The sequence below is a fragment of the Scyliorhinus canicula genome, chromosome 14 (assembly GCF_902713615.1).
Source record: "Scyliorhinus canicula chromosome 14, sScyCan1.1, whole genome shotgun sequence".
Lineage (NCBI taxonomy): Eukaryota > Metazoa > Chordata > Chondrichthyes > Carcharhiniformes > Scyliorhinidae > Scyliorhinus > Scyliorhinus canicula.
The window spans coordinates 25,909,905-25,934,821 of record NC_052159.1 but is presented as its reverse complement, the minus strand read 5'-3'; the positions used below and the strand labels follow the sequence as shown (position 1 = coordinate 25,934,821).

Genomic DNA, 24,917 nt, shown 5'->3' with positions numbered 1-24,917 from the left:
TATTCTCACAACCATATCCTGGCAGATTTCATGCATTTGCTCTATTGAGTGAATGTGAAGGGGATGAAACACTTTCCCCCAATGGTTTCAAGGACACAGACACAGAGGTTCTGAAGATGCAGAGGAAACTGATTGGAGGTGTGCCGCCAGGTCAGTATGTTTGGAGACAAGAATGATATCCTCGGTATTGGACATTAGCTGCAAGTATATTTCGCCTATTCGTGAATGTCAGTGAAATGATTGAAATGAGTATAAAATGGGGAAATCCAATGGTGTTTACTTGGCAAAACAAAGAAAACATATCCAATATGTTGCTGTGTCGTCTATGTGTGGCTAAATCCGATCGTTATTAATTTCTGTTCATTGATTGCAACACAGGTAACATGCCTATGACTTCAACATCCAGCCAGTATTAACCACTCTGTTGATTTTGTGGATGTCTGGGGACCCATACCATGAGTGGCTGGCACCAGCTAAAGCAAACCCACTCTGCTCACAGGAAAGCCGCACTTTGGCTGGACCAATTATACAGGACGCATGCAATTTGGCCAATTACAGTCCCATCAGTCCACTTTCAATCACTGTTCCTGAGGATGCCTCCTGCTGCTGGGCCACAAGCCTATTTGCAGGGCCTTGCAGAGGAAAAGGAAAGCCTGGGTCAGTGCTGTGGGGGTGTGTGTGTGGGGGGAGGGAGGCTCCTGGAGGCGGGATGTTGACGAGGATAAGGCTAACTGAAAAACCTGTCAGTGGTCAGTACCCCGTAGCAGTTGCGACCATTCAGCTGTATGAGATGCTTAGAGTCAAATTAGTTGTGCAATTATGCCCACTCATACACCACTACTATGTGAGAGTGCCACTGATTGCTGCTCAGCATTTAACTCTTGGCTCACTGACTTCCAAAATCGATGACTACCATGGTGTGGCTATACCGTGGGTGGCACGGCAGCACAGTGGTTAGCACTGTTGCTTCACAGCATCAGGGTCCCGGATTTGATTCCCGCTTGGGTCACTATCTGTGTGGAGTCTGCATGTTCTCCCCGTGGCTGCATGGGTTTCCTCCGGGTGTTCCAGTTTCCTCCCACAAGTCCCGAACGTTGTGCTTGTCAGCTGAATTGGACATTCTGAATTCTCCCTCTGTGTACCCGAACAGGCGCCGGAGTGTGGCGACTAGGGGATTTTCACAGTAACATCATTGCAGTGTTAATGTTAGCCTACTTGTGACAATAATAAAGATTATTATTATTGCCATTTCCTGACTGGGCAAGCAACTAATAATATAATAATAATAATCACTTATTGTCACAAGTAGGCTTCAATGACGTTACTGTGAAAAGCCCCTACCGCAACTATATCCTATAGAGAGTTGTCAATGGAACAGTGCCAGAAAAGAGCACTCCTAATCCTTGGCTGTGTGCTGATGTCAGTGGCAAATGCCCCCTGCAGCCCAAGATGAGCGTGAGGCCTTGGAGTGAAGCTTTGGGCAAGGCCTGAGTCTGAGATGAGAGCTCAGGATGCAGTAAAATGGCCAAAGCTGTGGTCTCCCGTGTGGTGTGGTGCAAGGGTGGGGTGGGTTCTTTCTAAAGCAGCATGCAAAGTTAGAACTGGACATTAATGCTGTACATTGCTCCTCTGGGACAAGGGGTGACCCACTGAGGAGGTGTATGATGATGCCTGTGTAGAGGCCACAGACTGTAGCTGGGTCAAGTTACGACGAGGTCCAAGCTGGGGGTGTGGTTGGGGGGGGGACTGCCTGAGGAGGAAATGGGAGGTGTGGCACATTTCCTTCATGATGAGAAGGATGTCAAAGGCAATGAGGCTGAGGAGGTTTTTGAGGGAGACGTTTTCAGCCATGAGGCAGTGGCAATGTCCAGACGAGGCAGGCGAGCTCAGGATATGCTCACTGCCACTAGATTCATGCGGGCTGATGAGAAGATCCAGTGAGGACATCCCATCTCCTTCACATGGCTTCTGTGCACATTACTCTCCCTACTGACAGATGGCAGCACACACTCTCTGTGATAAGGCTCCTGTTATGGGGCTGCCCGTGGTCCCTACTTTCCAGGAGAATGATGATGACTTACAGTTGGGACAGTTCACAAATCCTCACAAATCCTTTTGGGGCCACTGCTGTTTGTCATTTTTATAAATGGCCTGGAGGAGGGCGTAGAAGGATGGGTGAGTAAATTTGCAGATGACACTAAAGTCGGTGGAGTTGTTGACAGTGCGGAAGGATGTTGCGGAGGGACATAGATAAGCTGCAGAGCTGGGCTGAGCGGTGGCAAATGGAGTTTAATGCAGAAAAGTGTGAGGTGATTCATTTTGGAAGGAGCAACAGGAAGACAGAGTACTGGGCTAATGGTAAGTGTAATGAACTCCAATTGGCTTTATTGGTTGGCCAATTGGAGTATGAGCTCCCTCAATGATAGCTCATTGAGGGGGCCCATATAATCACCTGTGTAGGCTTTGTGAGCCAGTCATAAGTTGACTGGACTGCTGGCAGCACTGTTTGTAGCTGCTCCTGTAATATCGTTATTGTAAATAAATATTGGTGTGGTGACGGAACTCCTGCCTCCCGTGGATTACTACAGTGGTGACGAGGTAAACTACGAATTTTGCGGAGACCAGCTGCCGCACTCGGAGGGTAAGCCTTGCCATTTTAAAAATGCTGTTTTTTGGGAGGTTAGAGGCATTCGACCCGGCTATTGAGGACTGGTCCCAGTATGTGGAGAGAATGTGTTACTTCTTCCGGGCAAATGATATACTGACGGACGAAAGGAGACGGCTTATCCTGCTGTCGGCGTGCGGACCCTCCGCTTTCGCCATTATACGTAGTCTGACTTATCCCGATGCGCCGGACACGAAAACTTTCCAAGAAAGTAGATGACGAAATAGAAAGGTTACGGCGCGACGGCGTTATCAGACCAGTACAGTTCTCGGAATGGGCAGCACCGGTGGTATCAATATTGAAGCCAGATGGCTCGATATGTCTGTGGAGATTTCAAACAGACAGTAAACAAATACGCACTGCTGGACAAATACCCAATCCCGAAAATAGACGACCTATATGCCAAATTGGCAGGTGGGCTTTTGTTCACGAAACTGGACATGAGCCACGCCTACCTGCAGGTAAAACTGGACAAGGGCTCCCAGAAGTTCGCTATGATCAACACCCTGAAGGGCCTTTTTCGTTATACTAGGCTACCTTTCGGAGTGTCATCAGCTTGCGCTATATTCCAGCGTACGATGGAAAATATTCTGCAGGGACTGCCGCAGGTGGTGATTTATTTGGACGATGTCTTAATCACGGGTAGGACAAACAGGGAACACTTAAGGAACCTGGAGGATGTGCTCAGGTGTTTCGCAAAAGCAGGCGTATGGCTAAAAAGGGAAAAATGTGTTTTTCTGGCCCCACAAGTGACGTACCTGGGATATAAAGTAGACGAGTCAGGCTTACATCCATTAGAAGACAGAGTAAGGGCAATAAAGGAAGCCCCAGCTCCCACCACGGTCCAGGAGTTACGATCATTTCTAGGGTTGGTAACCTATTATGGAAAATTTATTGAAAATAGGGCGTCTATCCTAGAACCCCTCCACCAACTACTAAAAAAGGGGCAAGAATGGAAATGGTCCACCCGTCAAAACCGAGCATTTAGGGACATTAAGGAACAGCTGTCATCCGAAAATGTCCTAGAGCATTATGACCCAAGGAAGGAGTTGGTGGTCACTTGTGATGCATCCCCCTAAGGGGTAGGAGCCGTCTTAGCCCATAGAGGAAGGAATGGGGAAGAACGGCCAATAGCCTATGCTTCGAGGACCTTGGCGATGGCTGAGAGGAAGTACGCCCAAATCGAGAAGGAAGGACTGGCGGTGATATTCGCAGTAAAAAAATTTCACCAGTATCTGTACGGGCGGAAATTCACCATAGTGACGGACCATAAGCCGTTTTTAGGGTTATTAAAAGAAGACAAGTTAATACCCCCGATTGCATCAGCTAGAATCCAACGCTGGGCTTTGCTACTGGCGGCATATAGATACATTCTGGAGCACAGACCGGGAACGCGAGTAGCAAATGCAGATGCTTTGAGCAGACTTCCCGTCCCAGACACTCCGCCGCAAATACCAAAAGTAGAGGAGACAGTAATGACTCTAAATTTTTTGGACACCCTACCAGTAGACGCACAACATATTCGGTTGTGGACGCAAAAAGACCCAGTTTTAGCCAAGATGAAGCATTTACTGCTAACAGGGGAACTGGAAAGACCAGTGGAGCCCCAGATGCACCCATACTGGAGCAGAAGGGACCAAATAACCGTAGAAGACGGTATCCTATAATGGGGAGCCCGGGTAATCGTCCCAGCTCAGGGCCGTCAGGCAGTCTTAACTGAGTTACATTACGGACACCCAGGGGTGTCTAAAATGAAGATGCTAGCTCGAACTACGTTTGGTGGCGAGGTTTGGACACAGACATAGCAGCCTTGGTATGTCGGTGCCAGGAGTGCCAACAGGGGCAAAGAGTGCCACCAGCGGCGCCATTGCACCCGTGGGAATGGCCAGGCAGACCGTGGACCCGCCTGCATATTGACCACGTTGGCCCTTTCATGGGCTCAATGTTTTTGGTGATAGTGGACGCCCACTCCAAATGGTTGGACGTCCACCGGGTAAACACGGCAAGCACAGCATCAACAATTGAAAAGCTCAGGGCCTCGTTTGCAACACATGGACTTCCGGAGGTATTGGTGTCGGACATTCACAAGTGGGGAATTTGGAAAATTCCTGAAGAAAAACAGAGTCCATCACATCAAAACGGCCCCTTACCATCCAGCGACCAACGGCCTGGCAGAGAGCGCGGTCCAGATACTAAAAGCGGGACTCAAGAAGCAGCCGGCAGCGTCAATGGACACAAAGCTCTCCCGCTGGCTGTTTGATTACAGGACCACACCGCATTCCACAATGGGCATACCACCAGCTGAACTCTTAATGGGAAGGCGGCTGCGAACGAGGCTGAGTCTCCTTTTCCCAAATTTAACGGGGAAAGTGGAGAAACAACAGGAGGCCCAACGCAGGAGGCATGATAATAGTCGGCAGCAGAGACATTTCCAGGTGGGGGCACCGGTTTGGGTCAAGAATTATGGGAATAGACCAATGTGGGTCAAAGGCACGGTAGAGTCCCAAACAGGGCCCATATCCTATGAGGTTTCAATAAGAGGTAAGGTGCTGAAGAAACACCTAGACCAAATAAGGGCAGCGGAATCACACCTGGAGGCAGGCGAAGCAGGACCGCCTCAAGCTGGGATAGCCCAGACGGAAAGGATACCCACACCTCAGCCCCGAGTAATTTCTCCAGACCCCGTCATCCAGTCATCAGAGTCGGAGATGGACACACATGACGAGGCCGCCGCGACACCTCTCCCCGAGGAGGAGGAAGAACAACTTCCAAGGAGGTCGTCAAGGAAAAGACGGGCACCTATAAGGTACACCCCGCCCACTTCGGAGAACGACCCGGCGGACGACACAGAGGTGACAGACCCAGACATGAGGAGCAGGAAGAAGCTCAGAGGAATGCCAGCTGGCAGGAATTCCTCGGACCTTGGGGGGGAAGGGTGTAATGAACTCCAATTGGCTTTATTGGTTGGCCAATTGGAGTATGAGCTCCCTCAATGATAGCTCATTGAGGGGGCCCATATAAGCACCTGTGTAGGCTTTGTGAGCCAGTCTTAAGTTGACTGGACTGCTAGCAGCACTGTTTGTAGCTGCTCCTGTAATATCGTTATTGTAAATAAATATTGGTGTGGTGACGGAACTCCTGCCTCCCGTGGATTACTACAGTAAGATTCTTGGTAGTGTGGATGAGCAGAGAGATCTCGGTGTCCATGAACATAGATCCCTGAAAGTTGCCACGCAGGTTGATAGGGTTGTTAAGAAGGCATACGCTGTGTTATCTTTTATTGGTAGAGGGATTGAGTTTCGGAGCCATGAGGTCATGTTGCAGCTGTACAAAACTCTGGTGCGGCCGCATTTGGAGTATTGCGTGCAATTCTGGTCGCCGCATTATAGGAAGGACGTGGAAGCATTGGAAAGGGTGCAGAGGAGATTTACCAGGATGTTGCCTGGTATGGAGGGAAGATCTTATGAGGAAAGGCTGAGGGACTTAAGGCTGTTTTCGTTCGAGAGAAGAAGGTTAAGAGGTGACTTAATTGAGGCATATAAGATGATCGGAGGATTAGATAGGGTAGACAGTGAGAGCCTTTTTCCTTGGATGGTGATGGCTAGCATGAGGGGACATAGCTTTAAATTGAGGGGAGATAGATTTAGGATAGATGTCAGAGGTAGGTTCTTTACTCAGAGAGTAGTAAGGGCGTGGAATGTCCTGCCTGCAACAGTAGTGGACTCGCCAACATTAAGGGCATTTAAATATTGGATAAACATATGGATGATAAGGGAATAGTGTAGATGGGCTTTAGAATGGTTTCACAGGTCAGCGCAACATCGAGGGCTGAAGGGCCTGTACTGCGCTGTAATGTTCTATGTTCTATGTTCTCATAGAGCTTATGTGAATGTCTGATTCTCTGTGGGTGATGGCAGCTTGCTTGCTCTCTGACGAGGATGAAATCTTGGCGGGGAACCTTCCACTTCCCCTGATCCCACGGCATCCTTTGTGAGCTGCACCCTTGATGCTCAGTGCCACTGGAGACACGAGCTGACGGGATGGAGGCGTGGAGCGGGGTTGGGGCTAGCTGTTGCACCTCAAAGATGTGGACAGCACACACACGGACAAGTGCCAAATCAAAGGCTATTGCGGAAAATAAAAGCCCATGGTATTGGGAGTAACATATTGGCAGATTGGCCGGCTAACAGGAAGCAGAGAGTCGGCAGGATGTAAAGAGTGATGTGCCTCAGGGATCAGTGCTGGGGCTCCAAATGTTTGCAATTTCTATAAATGACTTGGATGAAGCGATTGAAGGGATGGTTACCAACTATGCTGATGGCACAAAGGTTGGTAGGGAAATAAGTTGTGAAGAGGACATAAGGAGCCTACAAAGGGCATGGATAGGTTACGTGAGTCGGCAAAGATCTGGCAAATAGTGTAATGTGGAAAAATGTGTAATTGTCCATTTTGGCTTGAAGAATGAAAAAGGCGCGTACTATCTAAATAGTGAGAGAATCCAGAGCTCTGAGGTGCAGAGGCATTTGGGTGTTCTAGTGCACAGATCACAAAAGGCTAGTGTACAGGTACAGCAAGTAATTAGGAAGGCTACTAGAATGTTATCATTTATTGTGAGGGGAATTGAATCTAAAAATAGGGAGGTTATGCTACACTTGTACAGGGCACCAGTGGGACCACATTTGGAGTATTGTTACGGTATTGGTCTCCTTACTTAAGGAAGGATATAAACACGTTGGAAGCAGTACAGAGAAGACTTATCAAACTAATACCTGGAAAGGGTGGCGAAGTAATGTTGGACAGGTTAGGTTTGTATCTGCTGGAATTTAGAAGAGTAAGAGACGACTTGAGTGAGACATAATGTCCTGAGGGGTCTTGACGGGGTGGATGTGGAGAGAATGTTTGCTCTTATGGGAGAATCTAGAACTAGAAGCATAGAAACTGTTATAACCTTACAGGAGGCCCAAGAACCTTCAACACCAGAGTCTCTGTAGCCTCACCTGAATATGATTTACACAGATGGGGGGATGGGGCTATCCCCCTTTTCCTAGGACTGCTGGGATATAAATACCCCGGCCTAGATATGGGCTGGGTGGGGGAGAGCATTTGGGGAGTAGGAGGAGTGTATAATAAGGAGAATAAAATCAGACTTTTCTACAGTCATTGCTTCTGAGTGGTCGTCTGCCTGAGAGTTTACAGAAACATAGAAAATAGGAGCATGAGGAGGCCATTCAGCCCTTCGAGCCTGCTCTACCATTCATTATGATCATGGCTGATCATCCAACTCAATAGCTTAATCCCGCTTTCCCCCCATATCCTTTGATCCCCTTCGCCCTAAATCCTATATCTAACTGCTTCTTGAAAATGTACAATGGTCATATTGTGGTCACCGTTTAAAAATCAAGGATCACCCATTAAAAACGGAGATGAGACATTTTCCTCTCAGAGGGTCTCGGTCTTTGGAATTCTCTTCCTGAAAATGTGATGGAAGCAGAGTCTTTGAATATTTTTAAGGCAGAGCTGAATAGATTCTTGGTAAGCAAGGGGGTAAGAGGTTATCGGGGGTCAGCGGGATGCAGATTGGAGGTTACTATCAGATCAGCAATGATCTTATTAAATGGAGCAGGCTCGAGGGGCTGAATGGCCTAATCCCGTTCCTTGTTCGTATGTTCGTAAACCAAAAGACCGGGGGCTGGATTCTCCAGTTGCCTGCCGCGTGCCAATTTCCTGTTCCCGCTGCTTTCCAATTGGATTTCCCATTGTAGCCACCCCATGCCAGGAAACCCACTGGCGGGGGTACGCTGCCGGTGGGAACAGAGAATCCCGACGATGGAGACTTCCGGCCTGGGTTTAAGGATCTAATTGCTGAACATTGTGATTCAAATTAACAAGTGTAACTTGGTACGAGCATACTTTCATACTTTTTCAGGAGCTGGAGTCAGGGAAGACGTCTTCCTTATCTGGAATGAGATAGAGGAGGCCAGGAGTGCGTTGGCGGAAGTTCACACCCTTTTAATGGATGCCCCTCAGGCTGTGTTTAATGCAGGTATGACATTCTAATGGGTCACATCTTGAACATACAAATCATGAACATTGGAGCAATGTGTATTGCAACATGCAACCATGTTAGAATTCTGTGGAGCAGGATCTGTTTTATTCCAGTCCGCGCTCCTCTGGCCTTTCCGGAAGAGATTTGTCACCCAGTCTGAAAAGGAAGGGAAGCTTGTAAGAAGTGAAAAATCAGTAAATTGAGTAAACCCTTGTCTACTCCTTTGAATGGCTGAGTAAAGTGCGGCTGTGGTAGAGACCAGGGAACAGGTTATCTTTTTGCACTCTTGTTGCCAGGACTAATGGGTGGCATGGCCAGATTTAAAAAAAATCAATGTTGGGCTTCTAATCGAACACCACTTGTTTAGTTAACTGACTGTATCTAAGTTCGGGTATATTCTTCACTCACCGACAATAATCTTCTTATTATTTGACACTCCCTGGGGACTGGTGATGAATTTCTCCCACCCTGAGGTTGTGGGTCCTGATGTGGCTAAATGCCCAATGCTGGATCCACACACGCTGCTGGGACAGGTAGTGCCTGAGGGGTCGGGTGGGTGGGATGCTCGGACTTTGGTACGTTTTTTTCCAGTGTTGGTGCTTGGCCTCCACCCGGGTCTTTTGGAGACGTTCAAAATGGCCGACAACTTCGTGGATGCTCTTCGCATTCAATATTTTGGGGGAAAATAGTGGAAAATGCAAGTAAGACTATATAAACAAGGTAACTTCAAAACTGAGGAATAACTTAATGTTTACGTTCAGATTTTCAATGCAATTAGTTGCAATTGAATAAAGCCAGCACAATCAGTTGGAAAAACCATGAGAAGGTATAAAAATGAGGCGCTCCATTGTAGTTAGTAGTAATGCAACTGTAAAGAATAATCAGAGAATTGTAGAATGATGTAGCACAAGAATGAGGCCACTCGGCCCATTGTCCCTCTGCTGCCTCTTTGAAAGTGTGACCCAATTACTCCATCTCCTCTGCTATTTCCTGATAGCCTGGAAACTTTTCCCTTTCAAGTGTCTATTCAATTTCCTTCAGAAAGATATTGGTGGCAGCTTTCCATTTTGGGAGACGATGGTGGTCAACTCTTTTTAAAAAATAAATAATGTCCTTTAGATGGCCAAATGGATTCTGACATCTTGTTGAGCAGAAACTCTCATTTCCAAAAATCCATTGAAACAGATGGACCACGACAAGTCAATGCCTTATTAGTCTGGGGCTGCCCGACCTGAGGTGGGTGGTAGCTGAATAGTGGGGCACGATGCTCTCTCCTACTGTCAGAGACTGCCCATAGCACCCACTAAGCATTGGACTTAATGATGTGTAGGTGCTCTGAAGTGTCCTCTGCAGGGTGCATTTCATGAAGATTTGGTGCTGCCCAAACACCAGGGACCCGTTACACCCTCCCCGGTTGAGTCCAAAGGAGTATGAAGTACAACGTTTGGCACCGGCTTGGTTGCAGGAGTTGTTGGGAAGGTGACATCAGCCCACCATTGAAGAAAAAATGAAAATCGCTTATTGTCACGAGTAGGCTTCAATGAAGTTATTGTGAAAAGCCCCTAGTCGCCACATTCCGGCGCCTGTCCGGGGATCGAACCGTGCTGCTGGCCTGCTTGGTCTGCTTTAAAAGCCAGCGATTTAGCTCAGTGAGCTAAACCAGCCCCATTGGGCTCCACTCCAGATTTTCCATCAGGGGTCTACTCCTTCAGCTCTCCCGAGGTGGCCACGAGGCAGTGGAGCTATTCACCCATAGCTGGGAGTTAGGTTTGTGAGCGCCAGGTCATGTCCACATGCTGGTGGACCTGCACACTGCCTGCCTAGTGGCCAAACCTCCTCTGGGCTCCTCTGAAGCTTTAGCCCAAGGCCGTGAGGGACTCAGTTTCCATCCGTTGCCACAAGGAGGCACACCTGAGGACTTGTCAATGGAGAGGCCGCATATTGACAAGGAAAGGCTTACACATCTGGATCAATGCTGTTAGCCCGCAGTGTGGGCTGAAAATGAAAAGTAAATGAGCTAACACTCTTCATCTACACACCAGGGCCATCACATCGACCTTCGCCCAACTTTGACAAAGAATCACCCAGACTGAAACATTCGCTCCCTCCTCTCTCCTCAGATGCTGAGATTGTCCAGTATTTTCTGTTTTTGTCACAGCGACCTGGTGGACAACCTGAAAGATAGGACTAGGTCTACTTCCATCATCCTTTGAGGCAGTCCATTCCACTTTATAACTTCACACTGTGCAAGTTTGTTTTCCTTCATGTCACCTTTAGCTCTTTTGCCAATTCCCTTAAATCTGTGGCTGACGAACCTCCTGCCACTGTAAACTGCTTATTTATTCACTCTGTCAAAACCATGCATGATTTTGAACACATATATCAAATCTGCACAGAACTTTCTCTTAACTACCAAGTTTGCTAGTCTCACCACCTTTCAACCCTGGTATCATTCTAATAAATCAGCCTGCAACTTCTCCTGGGTTTTGACATCCTTCTCAAAGTACAGTGCCAGAATTGGTCACACCATTACAGTTGGGGCGTAACCAGTGTTTTATAACCATTCAGCATAATTTCCTTGCTTTTGTACTTGAGGGGCGGAATTCCCCCATCTGGCACAAGGTCCCGTGGCGGGGGTGGCAATGTGGCGTGTTTCCCGCTGCAGAGGCTGCTGGGAAAACCACACCATATCTTGCGGCCACGACCTTAATTATGCACATGGGGGAGTATGCGCTGTATTCCGTCTGGAGTGGGCAAGATGGCGCAGGTCCCACCATCAAATCTGGGTGCCATATTGAAAAGGCGGCCAACATCATTGATACACCATTGAAGAAAAAGGATGGATCTCCAGAAAAAGAAGATCGATCTCTGGCAGCACTCCGAGGCTGGAACGTGGACCACCTCGATGACCCCTGCATCTGGAAGATCCACCTGATAGACGCCCCCCCCCCCCCCCCCCCCCCCCCCCCCCCACCCACTGCAATGGTGTTCTGGGGTCCCCAGAGTTCAGGCAAAGTGTCCAGGTCTCGCTGTTTGATTGGGATGCCAGGCAATAACAGTCACCTCTGACATGTCACGCATACCCATGGATTCCACTCGGGGGGGGGGGGGGGGGGGGGGGGGGTCTGTGAAGTGCTCATACAATTATTAATGCCAATTCTCTGTTAGCAATAGCCATCAGCTGTGCAGCCATCAGCTGTTTGTGGTCAGCGGGATTTAAAGTTACCTGTACCATATTACCACGGACTGGGCTCTGCCCCGGAGGTGTACGGTGGGACGGACGGGCAGCAGCTGCTGTTGTCCCTGTTATGGGAATGCACAACAAGGGTCTTAGGACCCGTGGTCAACAAGGCACTCACCCCTCCCCCCAGCTCAGGGGTGACTCCTGACCGATGGCACCCAGCCCCCCCCCCCCCCCCCCCCCAAACCAGTCTCATTTTCAATTTCATTTTAATTTTTCAATCATCTTGAGAGCTCGAGGTTTGGATGCCCTCCTTTCCCCCTCTGTAAGAATGTGCCCAGTCTTTACCCCAAACTGCCTCCTCGTAGAAGGTCTCCCCTTTCTCATTTACTGCTTTACCTGCCAGCCTTTGGTTCCATTTCACCTGGGCCAGATACTTTCTCAACTCATTGCAACTAGCCTTCCTGCACTTGAGTACTTTCACATTTGATTTTACATTTTTCCTAATGACTCTAACCCTAAGGGCATTGTGATCTCTGTTTTCCAAATGCAGCGACGCTGAAATGATGGTCCACGTACACCAATCTGTGGTCCCAGACCTAGATCCAGCATTGCTTCCTTCCTCACTGCGTAGTAAAGGGAATGATCAGGAAAGTACTCTTCCACACATCTGAGGAATTCCTCCCCCTTTTCCTTTATGTGGCTATTGGTCCAAGTCCATGTTAAATATTGAAGTCCTCCGTTATCACCACTGTAAAGTTCGGAGACTAGTAGTTAGCTCAGTTGATTTATCTTGTATTGAATCCTGAGCATTTGTTGACATTTTCCATCTAACTGTGAGGGTGAATTTTAAAGGTTGGTTATCATGACTGCACTAATATCAATAACCCACGCTGTATTCATTGGCAGGCCTACAATGTGAATTTTAAAATCACATAGAACAAATGCTCTTTACCACCTAGAATTTAAGGATTAATGGAACCAGGGTTGAAGTGTAGCTGGTTAAATAAACTCGGGGACAGATACTGTGGGTAAGGAGGACCTGTGCCACACGCTGTGAGGCAGCATGTGGCACAGGGGTTAGCACTGCTGCCTCACAGTGCCAGGGGCCTGGGCTCAATTCCGGCCTTGGGCGACCATCCGTGTGGAGTTTGTACTTTCTCCCTGTGTCTGTGTGGGTTTCCCCCGATCTTCTCCCACAGTCCAAAGATGTGCAGGTTAGGTGGATTGGCCATGCTAATTACCCATTAGTGTCCAGGATTGTGTTAGGTTAAGGGGTTATCAGAATAGGGCGGGGAACACAGCTTGGGTGGAGTGCTCTTTCAGAAGGTGTGTGCTAACTCGATGGGCCGAATGACCTCCTTTAAAAAAAAAAAAAAAATTTTTATTAAGATTTTCACAAAATATAAACAACAAAACAATATTAACAAAACAACCATGGTAAAAACCCAAGAACAACAACCACCCAACTACAAAAGCAACTACAAAAACAAAAAAAAGCAAACAACAAAAAGGAAAGAGATAACACCCGCCACATCCAACAAACCCATGTACACAATTCTCCCTCCCACCGAACCAAACCCCCCCCCCCCGCCCCATATCATTGATCCAAGCCTCCACGCTTGGGGACCTCGCATCCTTCCATTGAAGCAAGATCCTCCGCCGGGCTACTAGGGACACAAAGGCCAGAACACCGGCCTCTTTCGCCTCCTGCACTGCCGGCTCCACTGCAACCCCAAAAGTTGGCTTCGCATGACCTCCTTCTGCACTGCAGGGATTCTATGATTCTATAATTTACAACAAGATGAAGATTTTCCCCCCTGAATACTCCTCATTCCAAGAATAAATTATGAATATCTCAGCAAGAAGTAAATAAGAATTCAAGAAATAGGAACAGGAGTAGGTCATTTGGCCCTTTAAGCTCATTCTGCCATTCAGTAAGATTGAACTGATCTTCCGATAAGATATAAAGTCACCACCAGTTGTGGAGCTCTTGTGGCTCCATTAGCACTGAAAGTAAGCCTGGGTACTAGATTTTAATGTAACTTGACCATTTTAGATTAATTTAATGTTATATTCACTGTAATAAGCTAACAAGGTCAAATACCATCTTGTGCCAACACAGAGATAAGAAGCCATTTTGTGTTCTGTACTTAATAATCACTCACATGTATTAATTAAGGATCACATCCTTAAGAATTAGCCAGAAACAGATTGATGCGACCACCAATTCAACCAGAGACACGAGTTGAAGTAAACTGTGGCTTTAATCAGCTTACAACTGAGCCTGCCTGCGACTATGCTGAACAGAAGACGGACTCGCAGGACCGCAGCACTTATACTTCCTGAAGGGGTGGAGCCGAGGGCGGAGCCCTGTACATGCTCCTCATCTCCCCCTGTGGGCAGAGCCATGCAACTGCTCACAGATGGAGCCCACAGGGACACAGTAATGCACAGTGTGAATTATAGTGGTTACACATTCACCACACAGATGATTGATCAAATTGTGTGTCCCAATTCAGCTGGATTTAAAACCTTACAAGTCTAAACACCACTTTATTATTTCTGCTTCGGATCATTATCAACTCAGATATTTTGTGCTAAGCTCAACAAAAGCCATCACCAAATAGACAATTGTGCAAAGACAGATACCAGTAGCACCGCTGCCTCTGATTAAGACTTTGTTTGAAGTATATATGATCCTGAATGGCTTTGACAAGGTCGACATGGAAAAGATGTTCCCTCCTGTGGATCAGTCCAGAACCAAAGGGCAGTGTTTTAAAGTTAGACGTCCCCGTTACAGGACAGAGATGAGGAGACTTTCTCTCTCTGAGGGTTGTGTAACTTTGGGACTCTCTGCCTCAGTAGAAGGTGGTGGTGGGGGGGGGGGGGGGGGAGGGGGGGGGGGGGTGATGGGTGGGGGGGGTGATTGGGGTGGGGTTGGGGGGGGTTGGGGGTGGGGGGAGTGAGGGGGGAGTGGGGGAGGTGGGGGTGGGGGAGTCACAAAATATTGTTGAGGCAGAAGTAGATAGATTCTCGTTGGACAAGGGAATCAAAGGGGATAGATGGGGGGATGTGGAACTCAACACAAACAGATCAGCCATGATCTTACTGAATGGTGGAACAGGCTTGGGGGGGGGGATGTTGGCGAGGGGGAGCGGCCTACTTCTGCTCCTATTTCTTATGTTCGTATGTCATGGAAGGAGTGTTCAGGATGTGATTCTGTAGGTTCTAAATCTTTCCAACACTCCTCACCATTTTCCAAGGGGAGGAAAGCATCTGAGGACATGCCAGACAGATCAACAATTTTTGCAGCTGCTTTTTGATAGATATACTCCTGCTTCCATTACTCGAAGCTCTGTAACTACCTTTTTCTTTTGTTTGTCCTACATTAAAAAAAACAGTAACCGTTCACCAACCATTGACGCAGTCAAACTCGGAGGACTACATAACTTCAAAGAAATGGCTTGAAAGATATGGATTGAAGGCTCGCAGATTATCTTGCTATGATGCCCTTGCGGACTGTGCTTTTCGACATTCTGACGGTGTAGTGGATATCAAAGGGAAGCCAGTGAATGAATCCATGCAGACAGATGCAGTAAGTGCTGTTTCAACATTTGTTTAAAAACAGCCCATCGCTTAACAGGTTGAAGTAAAAGCTTCCATAAATTACTGAAAATGTAAATCTATATTTTTCATTCTTATAACCTATTCCCATCTTTCCTGGAAAACCAGGAATGGGGGGCTGGATTCTCCGGTTGGTGACGCCGAAATCGCGTTCGGCGAACGGCCGGGCAGTTACGTTTCATGACCGAATCTGAGGTGGCGGCGTTTTTGCGATGCTCCGCCCCCTCCAAAGTGGTGTACTCACAGAGTATGCCGCGCGCTGTATCGATGGCGTCAGGCCATTGCCTAAGGCCCGCTCCCCGATGCTCCGGCCCTGACCGGCCGAGTTCCCGACATGGTCTCACCCATCGGGAACTCAGCGTGGTGGCTGTGGACTCAGTCCAGCGCCGCCACAGTCAGGGGAGGGCCAATCCACGGGTAGGGGGGGCATTATTCGGGGATGGGGGCTCTGTAGGGGGGTGGTCCAGGGCGCACGAGCCGGCCGAAGTGGGGGGTGGGGGGGGGTGGGGGACTATTTTGCTGGCTGGGTCCGTGTGCGTCCTCCGCCATGAAGCACGGTTCAGCCGCTGCAGGCCGCCGCCGTGCACATGCGTGGCCACGGACACGGCAATTCTCCAGGCCGTATCGGCAGCTAGAGCCGAATGCTCTCTGTTGCCTTCCTGCTAACCCAGCAAAATTGGGAATCGGTGGCCATTTTGCGGCAGTTCCGTTCCCACGCCAACGTGGGGACAGAGCCCCAGAATTGGAGAATCCAGGCCGAGGTTTTTATCACAGTACAGAAACAGCACTTATCAAAGTCACAAATTTAAAAAAAAATTATTTAGCGTACCCAATTAATTTTTTCCCAATTAAGGGACAATTTAGCGTGGTCAATCGACCTACCGTGCACATCTTTTGGGCTGTGGGGGCGAAACCCATGCAAACACGGGGAGAATGTGCAAACTCCACATGGACAGTGACCCAGAGCCGGGATCGAACCTGGAACCTTGGCTGCAGTGCTAACCACTGCGCCGCCGTGCTGCCCATCAAAGTTACAAATGACGGGTGCCATTCAGCAGCCTCGCCGCGCCTGACTTGAGGCTGCTGAGTCTCGCGAGAGGCCTGCATCGAGATTCACGACGCTCAAAACATCTCACAAAATTCACCAGAATCTTGCGGCATGTCACGATCTGGATCTCGCTCTCACGGGGCAAGATCCAGGCGCACGTATTTAAATGAGCCCGGGATTCACAGACCTTGCCGTTTGGTACTGGTTCACAAAGTCGTGGAGCTGGGGGGTGGGGGGAAGTTCTCGCTGGGGGAGTCGGGGCCCCGTGTGGCCGGGGACTGGGCAGGGTGATACTCTGGCACTCCTGTCACCTAGGCATCTTGCCACTGTCAACCTGGCACCTTGGCACTGCCAGGTTGACTGGGTGACACTGTCAGGTTAGCAGGGTAACTACCAGGGTGACCAGCTGGCAGAGTTAAGGTACCTAGGTGGCAGATTGCCCATTGCAGGGGTCAGGCCTGGGGGGGAGGAGCCTTGCCCATAAATGATGGGGGAAAAGGGGAGGATTCAAGGACCCTGGAAGAGCTAAGTTGGGTAAAGTGGAGGGGTTCTGAAGCCGCGGTGGGGCACAGAGGGGGGTTGAAAGATCGGGGCTGCCTTTAAAAATGACGACCGATCCATGGGAAGTTTTCCTATACTGTGGCCTCGACAGGGAAGTTCCTCACCAAGGCCAAAAAAAGGCTAAGTGTTGAATAGCAGCCCCGAGAAACACCATGCTAAACGTGCCATTCAGCGGACTGCAACGTGAGTCCGTTGAATCGCACTCTGCATCTAATAATAATAATAATCGCTCATTGTCACAAGTAGGCTTCAATGAAAAACTTACTGTGAAAAACCCCTAGTCGCCACATTCTGGTGCCTGTTCGGGGAGGCTGGTATGGGAATTGAACCAACGCTGTTGCCTTGTTCTGCATTGCAAGCCAGCTGTTTATCCCACTGTGCTAAACCAGTCCCAGTGATCTTTTGAGACTGTGACCAAGGTAAACTTTTCCTCCTCATCCTTCTTGTCCTGTCTGCAGCCTTTGACACGATTGAGCACACCCATCCTCCTCCAACCCCTCTTCACCTAGTATCCAACTGGTTAGGGCCTGCTCCAACCTGGTTGCACCCTTATCTGTCTAATCGTAGCAAGACAATCACTTGAAATAGCTTCCCACCCTGCTCCTGCACTGTTACCTCTTGCAATCATTCCCCAGCTCATTCTCGCTCCCCTCCAATTTCTCATCGACATGCTGTCCCTCAGTGACACTATCTGGATGCAGCTTTCCCACATGTGCTAATGACTCCCAGCTCTACCTCGCCACCACCTCCCTCGACTCCTCCACTGTCATTACATTATCAGGCTGCTGAGCTGACATCCAGCACTGGATGAGCAAGACATCTCCTTCCATTATACATTGGGAAACAGGAGCCATTGTTTTCAGCATCCCCTTCAAATTCTGTTCCCTGGCTACCAACTCCATCCCTACCAGCAGTCTGAGATTAAACCATTCCGGTCGCAATCTTGGCATCATGTTTGATTTGAGGTGAACTTCCAACTACAATCTTGTGTTGTCACTAGGACCTCTGTAACAGCGCTGGGCTCCTGCCTTCGTCTTAGCTCATTTGCTACCGAAATCCTCAGTCATGCCTTCGTTACATCCAGACTTGATTATTCCAATGCATTCTTGGCTGGTCTCCAACATTACACCCTTAAGATCATCCAAAACCCGTGTCTCAGCTCACAGCAGGTACCTATCACCCCTGTGCTCGTTGACCTACATTGACTGACACTGGCTCCCAGTCAAGCAACGTTGTTGATTTTCTTTTTAGATTTCATTTTACATGAATGATTTTGTACCATTGGCGCTAACATTCTTTAGAATTCATGAACAGATTCAATAGGGAGTGCTAATAGCATTTAAAACAAAATTCTGCTCGAATGCGTGCAGCATTTCTGGCACCATAATTGTGACGCTGTTTCAGAATAACCTAATTGACTAACAGGCTTTGAGGTGTTGGGTGGTCGGGATAGGAGATATATAAATTCAAGCTCCTTTTTTTCATTGCAATGACTTGTGCAACTGGACAGTTGACCAGCAGGTGGGGTTCACTGGAATTACACTGCCCTCTAGTGATCCTGATGGCACAGAATTTCAAGCTAAGATGATATATACATTGATTCAGGATATAGAATCACAGAATGGTTACAGCACTGAACAGACCGTTCCGCCCATCTCTCCATGCTGGCTCTTTGCAAGAGCAACTCAGCTAGTCCCATTCTCCTGTCTTTTCTTCATAGCCTTACAAATTGGATCTATCTGCCAAGCACAAAAAAGCCCCTCTGTATATTTGTTGAAGATATTTTGAAGTAGAGCGGGTATGTGTCTGTATACATATGTATGTATACAATTAGTTTATGTGCAATCGTAAAATAATGCATTCCAGATATGTTGTCGGAATTGCACCTGGGGTCCGTTGTTATTTGCATAATGTAGCATTTTTTTGTTTCTTGACAAATCTGCTGTAAAGGGTTTGATTAAAGAATGAATGGTGCAGTTCAGATCGAGAACTCGTATGCCATGAGTAAGCGGAGTGGCAACTAGACCAATATAATAGCGCGAGTCTGTAATATCTTCAAAACAAAATCCATTTCCCACCTTGGTCACTCACTGCAAAGTGTCAGCATGTCGCCCAGCGTATGTGTCGTGTCGAACACTTTGGGCCCAATCGAATGGCCTCTTCGTGCCCGACTCGGGAAGTGACGAAGCTGATAAATCTCGCCGGAGGCCTATCACGAGATATGCGACGCTCGCGACACTTCGCAATATGTTACGATCTGGATCTTGCCCTCATTGGGCGGGATCCCAGATTTGCAAACCTCAATCAGCAGTTCGGCTCACTTAAATATGATTCTCCCAATGCCAGCGATCGAACACCTGGGAGATCTCGCCATGGCCCCATTTAGTACTGCTGCACACAAACATGGACCAGTGTAACGGCACCTGGGGGGGGGGGGGGGGGGGGGGGAATCTCCCAGGCCATCAAAGGTCCCAGGGTGGCTGGGCTCTGAGCACGGTGGTACCCTGATACTCCCGCTGCCATCCGGATATCTTGGCACTGCCAGGCTGGCACTGGCACTGCCAGGGTGTCCGGGTGGTACTGCCAGGGTGCCAGACTTAAAGTGCCATGATGTCTGCGTGCCAGGGATGCCTTTCCCTTGTGAGTAGGGGGGGGGGGCTCGAGGACCCCAATAGGTAAGTTGGGGCATTGGGAGGGTCAAGAGGCCATGATGAGGGATCCAGGGATCAGGGCAGCATTTAAAAATGGCGTCCCGATCTCTTCCTGTACTAGCGAGCTGAGATTGTCAGTGCAGGAAATGAAGCTAAGTTTGACCTTGGCGGGGTGTTCCTGGCCAAGGCCAAAATAAAAGAGTCCCATTTGATAACAGGGAGAAACCCCCCAAACACGCCCAAAACAGGACTTTTTCCCATTAAATCACGTCCTTTACCCCAGGGAATCTAAGGATCCATTTCTTCTACAAATTTAATATTGAGTAAATTGCTTTTCGCTTTGCACTATTGTTAAAAAGGTGACAGTGTAAATTCAGAGGTAATTTGAAGGAGTGGGTTAAGAGACATTCCAATTAAATGTTTCATTTATGTTGAGTATCCAGTGATTGACACTGGTATGTAAAGAAGCTTCAGGTGGCCTTTGAGGCAAGTGATGTGATGATAGAGTTTTTGTACAGAGTTGTGTTAAAGGAAAATAAAGGTTTTTATGAGAAGGAGTAGAACTTGTGCTACTGTGCGTGGGCAGCACGGTAGCACAAGGGGCTAGCACTGTGGCTTCACAGCGCCAGGGTCCCAGGTTCGATTCCCCACTGAGTCACTGTCTGTGCGGAGTCTGCACGTTCTCCCCGTGTCTGTGTGGGTTTCCTCCGGGTGCTCCGGTTTCCTTCCCACAGTCCAAAGCCATGCAGGTTAGGTGGATTGGCCATGCTAAATTGCCCCTAGTGACCAAAAAGGTGAGGAGGGGTTATTGGGTTAAGGGAGAAGGGCTGAAGTGGGTCAGTGCAGACTCGATGGACAGAATGGCCTCCTTCTGCACTGTATGTTCTATGTTCTTTTGACTCTTTATACAACCGCAGCTAAACGGCCAAGAGGTAAAACCTACTTTTCTTCAATGATGCCGGCTAATGCTTCTTTCTCCTATTTTGTCATATGCCTGAAGTCCATGGGTGGGGTGTTCCGGTCCCCCAGGCATGTGTTTCTCTGCAGCGTGCTGTTCCCTGGCAGCGGGATTCTCTTCTCCCGCTGCTTGTCAATGAGCTTTCCCATTGAAGCCACCCCATGCCACCCACGAGCAGAACTGTGTTGCCGGCGGGAAAAGAGAATCCCAACAGTAGGAGAATTCCGGCTCTTATCTCGCCTGTATTTACCCAACTCGCCAGTTGGGTAAAAGCCGGGGAGTAACACTCAAGGAGAGAATAGGAGCTACAGTGCTATAGCTCCATCTTCCCATGACCCACCTTTTGAATGTGCTTCTCTGCTTGAATCACATGATTAATGAATTTACCCGATTCAATAGGGTACCAGAATGTTGCAAAATCATTTTGTGCTGACTCTAGTGTAAGAAAACTTTCACCTTTAGTATTTCTTGTCGCACCTTCCGTGTATCCATAAATGAAATTGTGTTTCTTGGTTTTAATGTGGGAAGTTGTTCAGGACAGTGTTCTGGACATTCAGTGTAAGATTCCTGGAATTTCTATTTTACATTTGAACTGTTAAAACCATTTCAGTATCTAGAAATGATATTTCAATTATTCATTATTTCAACTGAACGTTGAACATTTAAAGCTTAGAAATCAGCCATAAAAGTTTTAACCTACAATTGAGAATTGATGGGTAAGCTAGAAAAAGACTGCGTTGGAAATCTGAAGGATTGTCATTTACTGGAGAATTAGCCGATTCTCGCTGATGACTGTGAACTCAAGTCCACTCCTTTAGTTAAGTCAAGCACTCAATCTAAAACCTCTCCTAACAGTCAAAGAACACCATGTCACTCTTGGGATTACGTCTTCATTCTACTAACACTGTGCTGATTGTAGATTTTATTTTAAAATTGCCTCCTGAACAGGAAACTAAAATTAAACTGGTGAATGCCAAGTACTGTTGCCGCTTTGCACATACTCAGTGGAAAGATGGCTCTGTCATGCATGTTTACATAACTGCAGAAAAGTGCAAACAGTACCAGCGGAGAATGAAGACAGCGTTGGATCAGATACAAAGGAGGTAAGTTTGAAACCCATGTTGCTTGCTGGCTGACAATATTTTAAATGTTTTTAAAATCAGTGGTGGAATGGCAAATTTAGAATGGGAAATAATGCACACTATTTATTGTATATTAATTGCATTGCATTCCCATAACTGGGGATTCAGTTGAACCCCTATAAATAGAATCAGACTAAAACTGTGGTGGTTGGGTTAGGTATGTGCTTGCGATGTGTAATTCTGTAAATAAATATAAATGTGTGTAAAGATTGGCTCCAGTTCCATCCTTCGCCAACTGGCTTTCTGGAATGGAGCACAGACACTGTAACATATCCAGGACCCAATTCATGGAACGGCAACATTTTAGGCTCACTGCAAGTTGCTAATTGCGAAGTATACAGTCCCACATGGGTTAGTGCTGAAGCCGTGACACTTTACAACCTATATTGTTTGTGATATACATAAATGACCTGGAGGAAGGTATAGGTGGTCTGATTAGCAAGTTTGCAGATGATACTAAGATTGGTGGAGTTGCAGATAGCGAGGCGGACTGTCGGTGAATACAGCAAAATATAGATAGATTGGAGAGTTGGGCAGAGAAATGGCAGATGGAGTTCAATCCAGGCAAATGCGAGGTGATGCATTTTGGAAGATCAAATTCAAGAGCGGACTATAAGGTCAATGGAAGAGTCCTGGGGTAAATTGATGTACAGAGAGATTTGGGAGTTCAGGTCCATTGTACCCTGAAGGTGGCAACGCAGGTCGATAGAGTGGTCAAGAAGGCATACAACATGCTTGCCTTCATCGGACGGGGTATTGAGTACAAGAGTCGGCAGGTCATGTTACAGTTGTATAGGACTTTGGTTAGGCCACATTTGGAATACTGCATACAGTTCTGGTCGCCACATTACCAGAAGGATGTGGATGCTTTAGAGAGGGTGCAGAGGAGGTTCACCAGGATATTGCCTGGTATGGAGGATGCTAGCTATGAAGAAAGGTTGAGTAGATTAGGATTGTTTTCGTTGGAAAGACGGAGGTTGAGGGCGGACCTGATTGAGGTCTACAGAATTATGAGAGGTATGGACAGGGTGGATAGCAACAAGCTTTTTCCAAGATTGGGGGTGTCAGTTACAAGGGGTCACGATTTCAAAGTGAGAGGGGGAAAGTTTAACGGAGATGTGAGTGGAAAGTTTTTTACGCAGAGGGTGGTGGGTGCCTGGAACGCGTTGCCAGCGGAGGTGGTAGAGGGCGGGCACGATAGCATCATTTAAGGTGCATTTAGACAGATATACGAACGGGCGGGGAACAGAGGGATGCAGACCTTGGAAAATAGGAGACAGGTTTAGATAAAGGATCTGGATCGGCGCAGGCTGGCAGGGCCCTTCGGCCTGTTCCTGTGCTGTAATTTTCTTTGTTCTTTGTTCTATATGACTTTGATGAATGGAACTAATATATGTGCTATATTTGTTGATGACCCAAAGATAGGTGGGAGAGTAAGTTATGGCGAAGGCATTAGGAGTTTGGAAAGGTATGCAGGTTGGTTAAGTGAGTGGGTAGAAAATTGGCAGATGGGTATAATGTGCGAAAATGTGAGGTTGTCCACTTTGGCAGGAAGAGTAGAAAAATAGTTTACCTCTGTAATGAAGAGAGGCTGTGGTGTCCAAGTGCATGAATCTCAAATGGTTAGTGTGAAAATATAATAAGTGATTAGGAAGGAAATGGAATATTGTTGTTTATTGCAAAGGGAATGCATTCTAAAAATAGGGAAACATTGCTATAGTTGTAGAGGGCATTGGTGATCCTTCATCTGGAGTACTGTGTACAGTTTTGGTCTCCTTATTTAAGAAAGGATATCATTGCATTAGCAGCAGTTCTGAGGAGGTTCACCCAACTGATTCCCGGGATGAGGGGGGTTATCCTATGACGAAAGGGTGGACAGATTGGGCCTGTATGTATTGGAATTTAGAAGAATGAGAGTTGATCTTACTGGAACGTATAAGACCTGAGGGGTCTTGATAGGGTGGATGTTACCCCTCTGGGAGAGACTAGAATTAGGGGACATGGTTTAAAAATAAGGGGTCTCCTGTTTAAGATGAAGATAAGAAGTAGCTTTTTTTCTCAGAGGGTTGTTAATCTGTGGAATTCTATTCTCCAGAGAACAGTGGCGAGGGCGTGATTTCCTGGCCACCCTGCACTGGTAAAGCATCTCGTTGCAGCACAGCAAGGTCGGGATATACCCGGCTCGCAATGCCTCATGGGATTCAACGCAATCTCGCGAGACGTTGCAAAGGGAAGCTCACCCACAATGGGTGAATCAGGTTTTGGCAAATCCGCATATTAAAGCGAGACAGTAAGCCTCACCTTATGTACAGATTCCTGAGGTACCTGAGACTTTGGGATTCAATCCCTTTGCCTGGGGGATCTCGGGTGAACGCTGTTTTGGTACCATGACCCTGGCCGGGGGCGCTGTTTTGGTACTGGTCCCCACAAATGGGGACCAGATGGAACGGCACTTGTGGGGGTCTCCAAATGGGATCGGAGGTCCCCAGCTGCAAGCCCTTTGGGCAGTGTGGTGCCCTGGCACTGCTGGTGCCACCTGGGTACTCTGGCAGTGCCACCTGGGTGCCAGCCCAATATTGCCAAGGTGCCCAGGGAGCATTTCTTTGCGCACGCGCGATCGGGCTGGGGTTGTCCAGTGTGAGTGTTGGGGCATGCAGGGAGGGGGACCCTCCCCATGTTGCGTTCAGGGCTGGGGTTATGTTGGGGAGTTTTTCCTGGCCTTCAGAGATGGGGACGCCATTTACAATGGGGAATTCCTGCGAGCGTAGCTTCTCACTGTAAAATACAGGGCTATGTGCAGCCACGCACGCACGTTCCCTGTTTAGGCCCCTTATTCAAAGCAGTCATGTTTCAAAAACACGCAGCTAAACGCGTGCGCTCGGGGACTTTTTTCCCTTTTGGGAAGATCGGGCCCAGAGCCATTGAACTTGTGTAAGGCTGAATTAGATAGATTCGTGATTGACAAAGGAAAGTGTATCGGGGTAGACAGGAAAGTAGAGTTGAGGTCACCGTATGGTCTCATCAAATGGCAGAGCAGG

General features: G+C 48.0%; 1 protein-coding gene across 1 annotated transcript in view; it reads left to right on the top strand.

Moving 5' to 3' along the window:
- Positions 1-24,917, top strand: part of LOC119977805 (von Willebrand factor A domain-containing protein 3B-like) — a 240,759-nt gene that overhangs the window by 66,282 nt on the left and 149,560 nt on the right. The window contains 4 exon segments of the mRNA XM_038819030.1: positions 26-150; positions 8,592-8,708; positions 15,297-15,490; positions 21,686-21,840. Coding sequence (XP_038674958.1) covers positions 26-150; positions 8,592-8,708; positions 15,297-15,490; positions 21,686-21,840 — 591 coding nt within the window.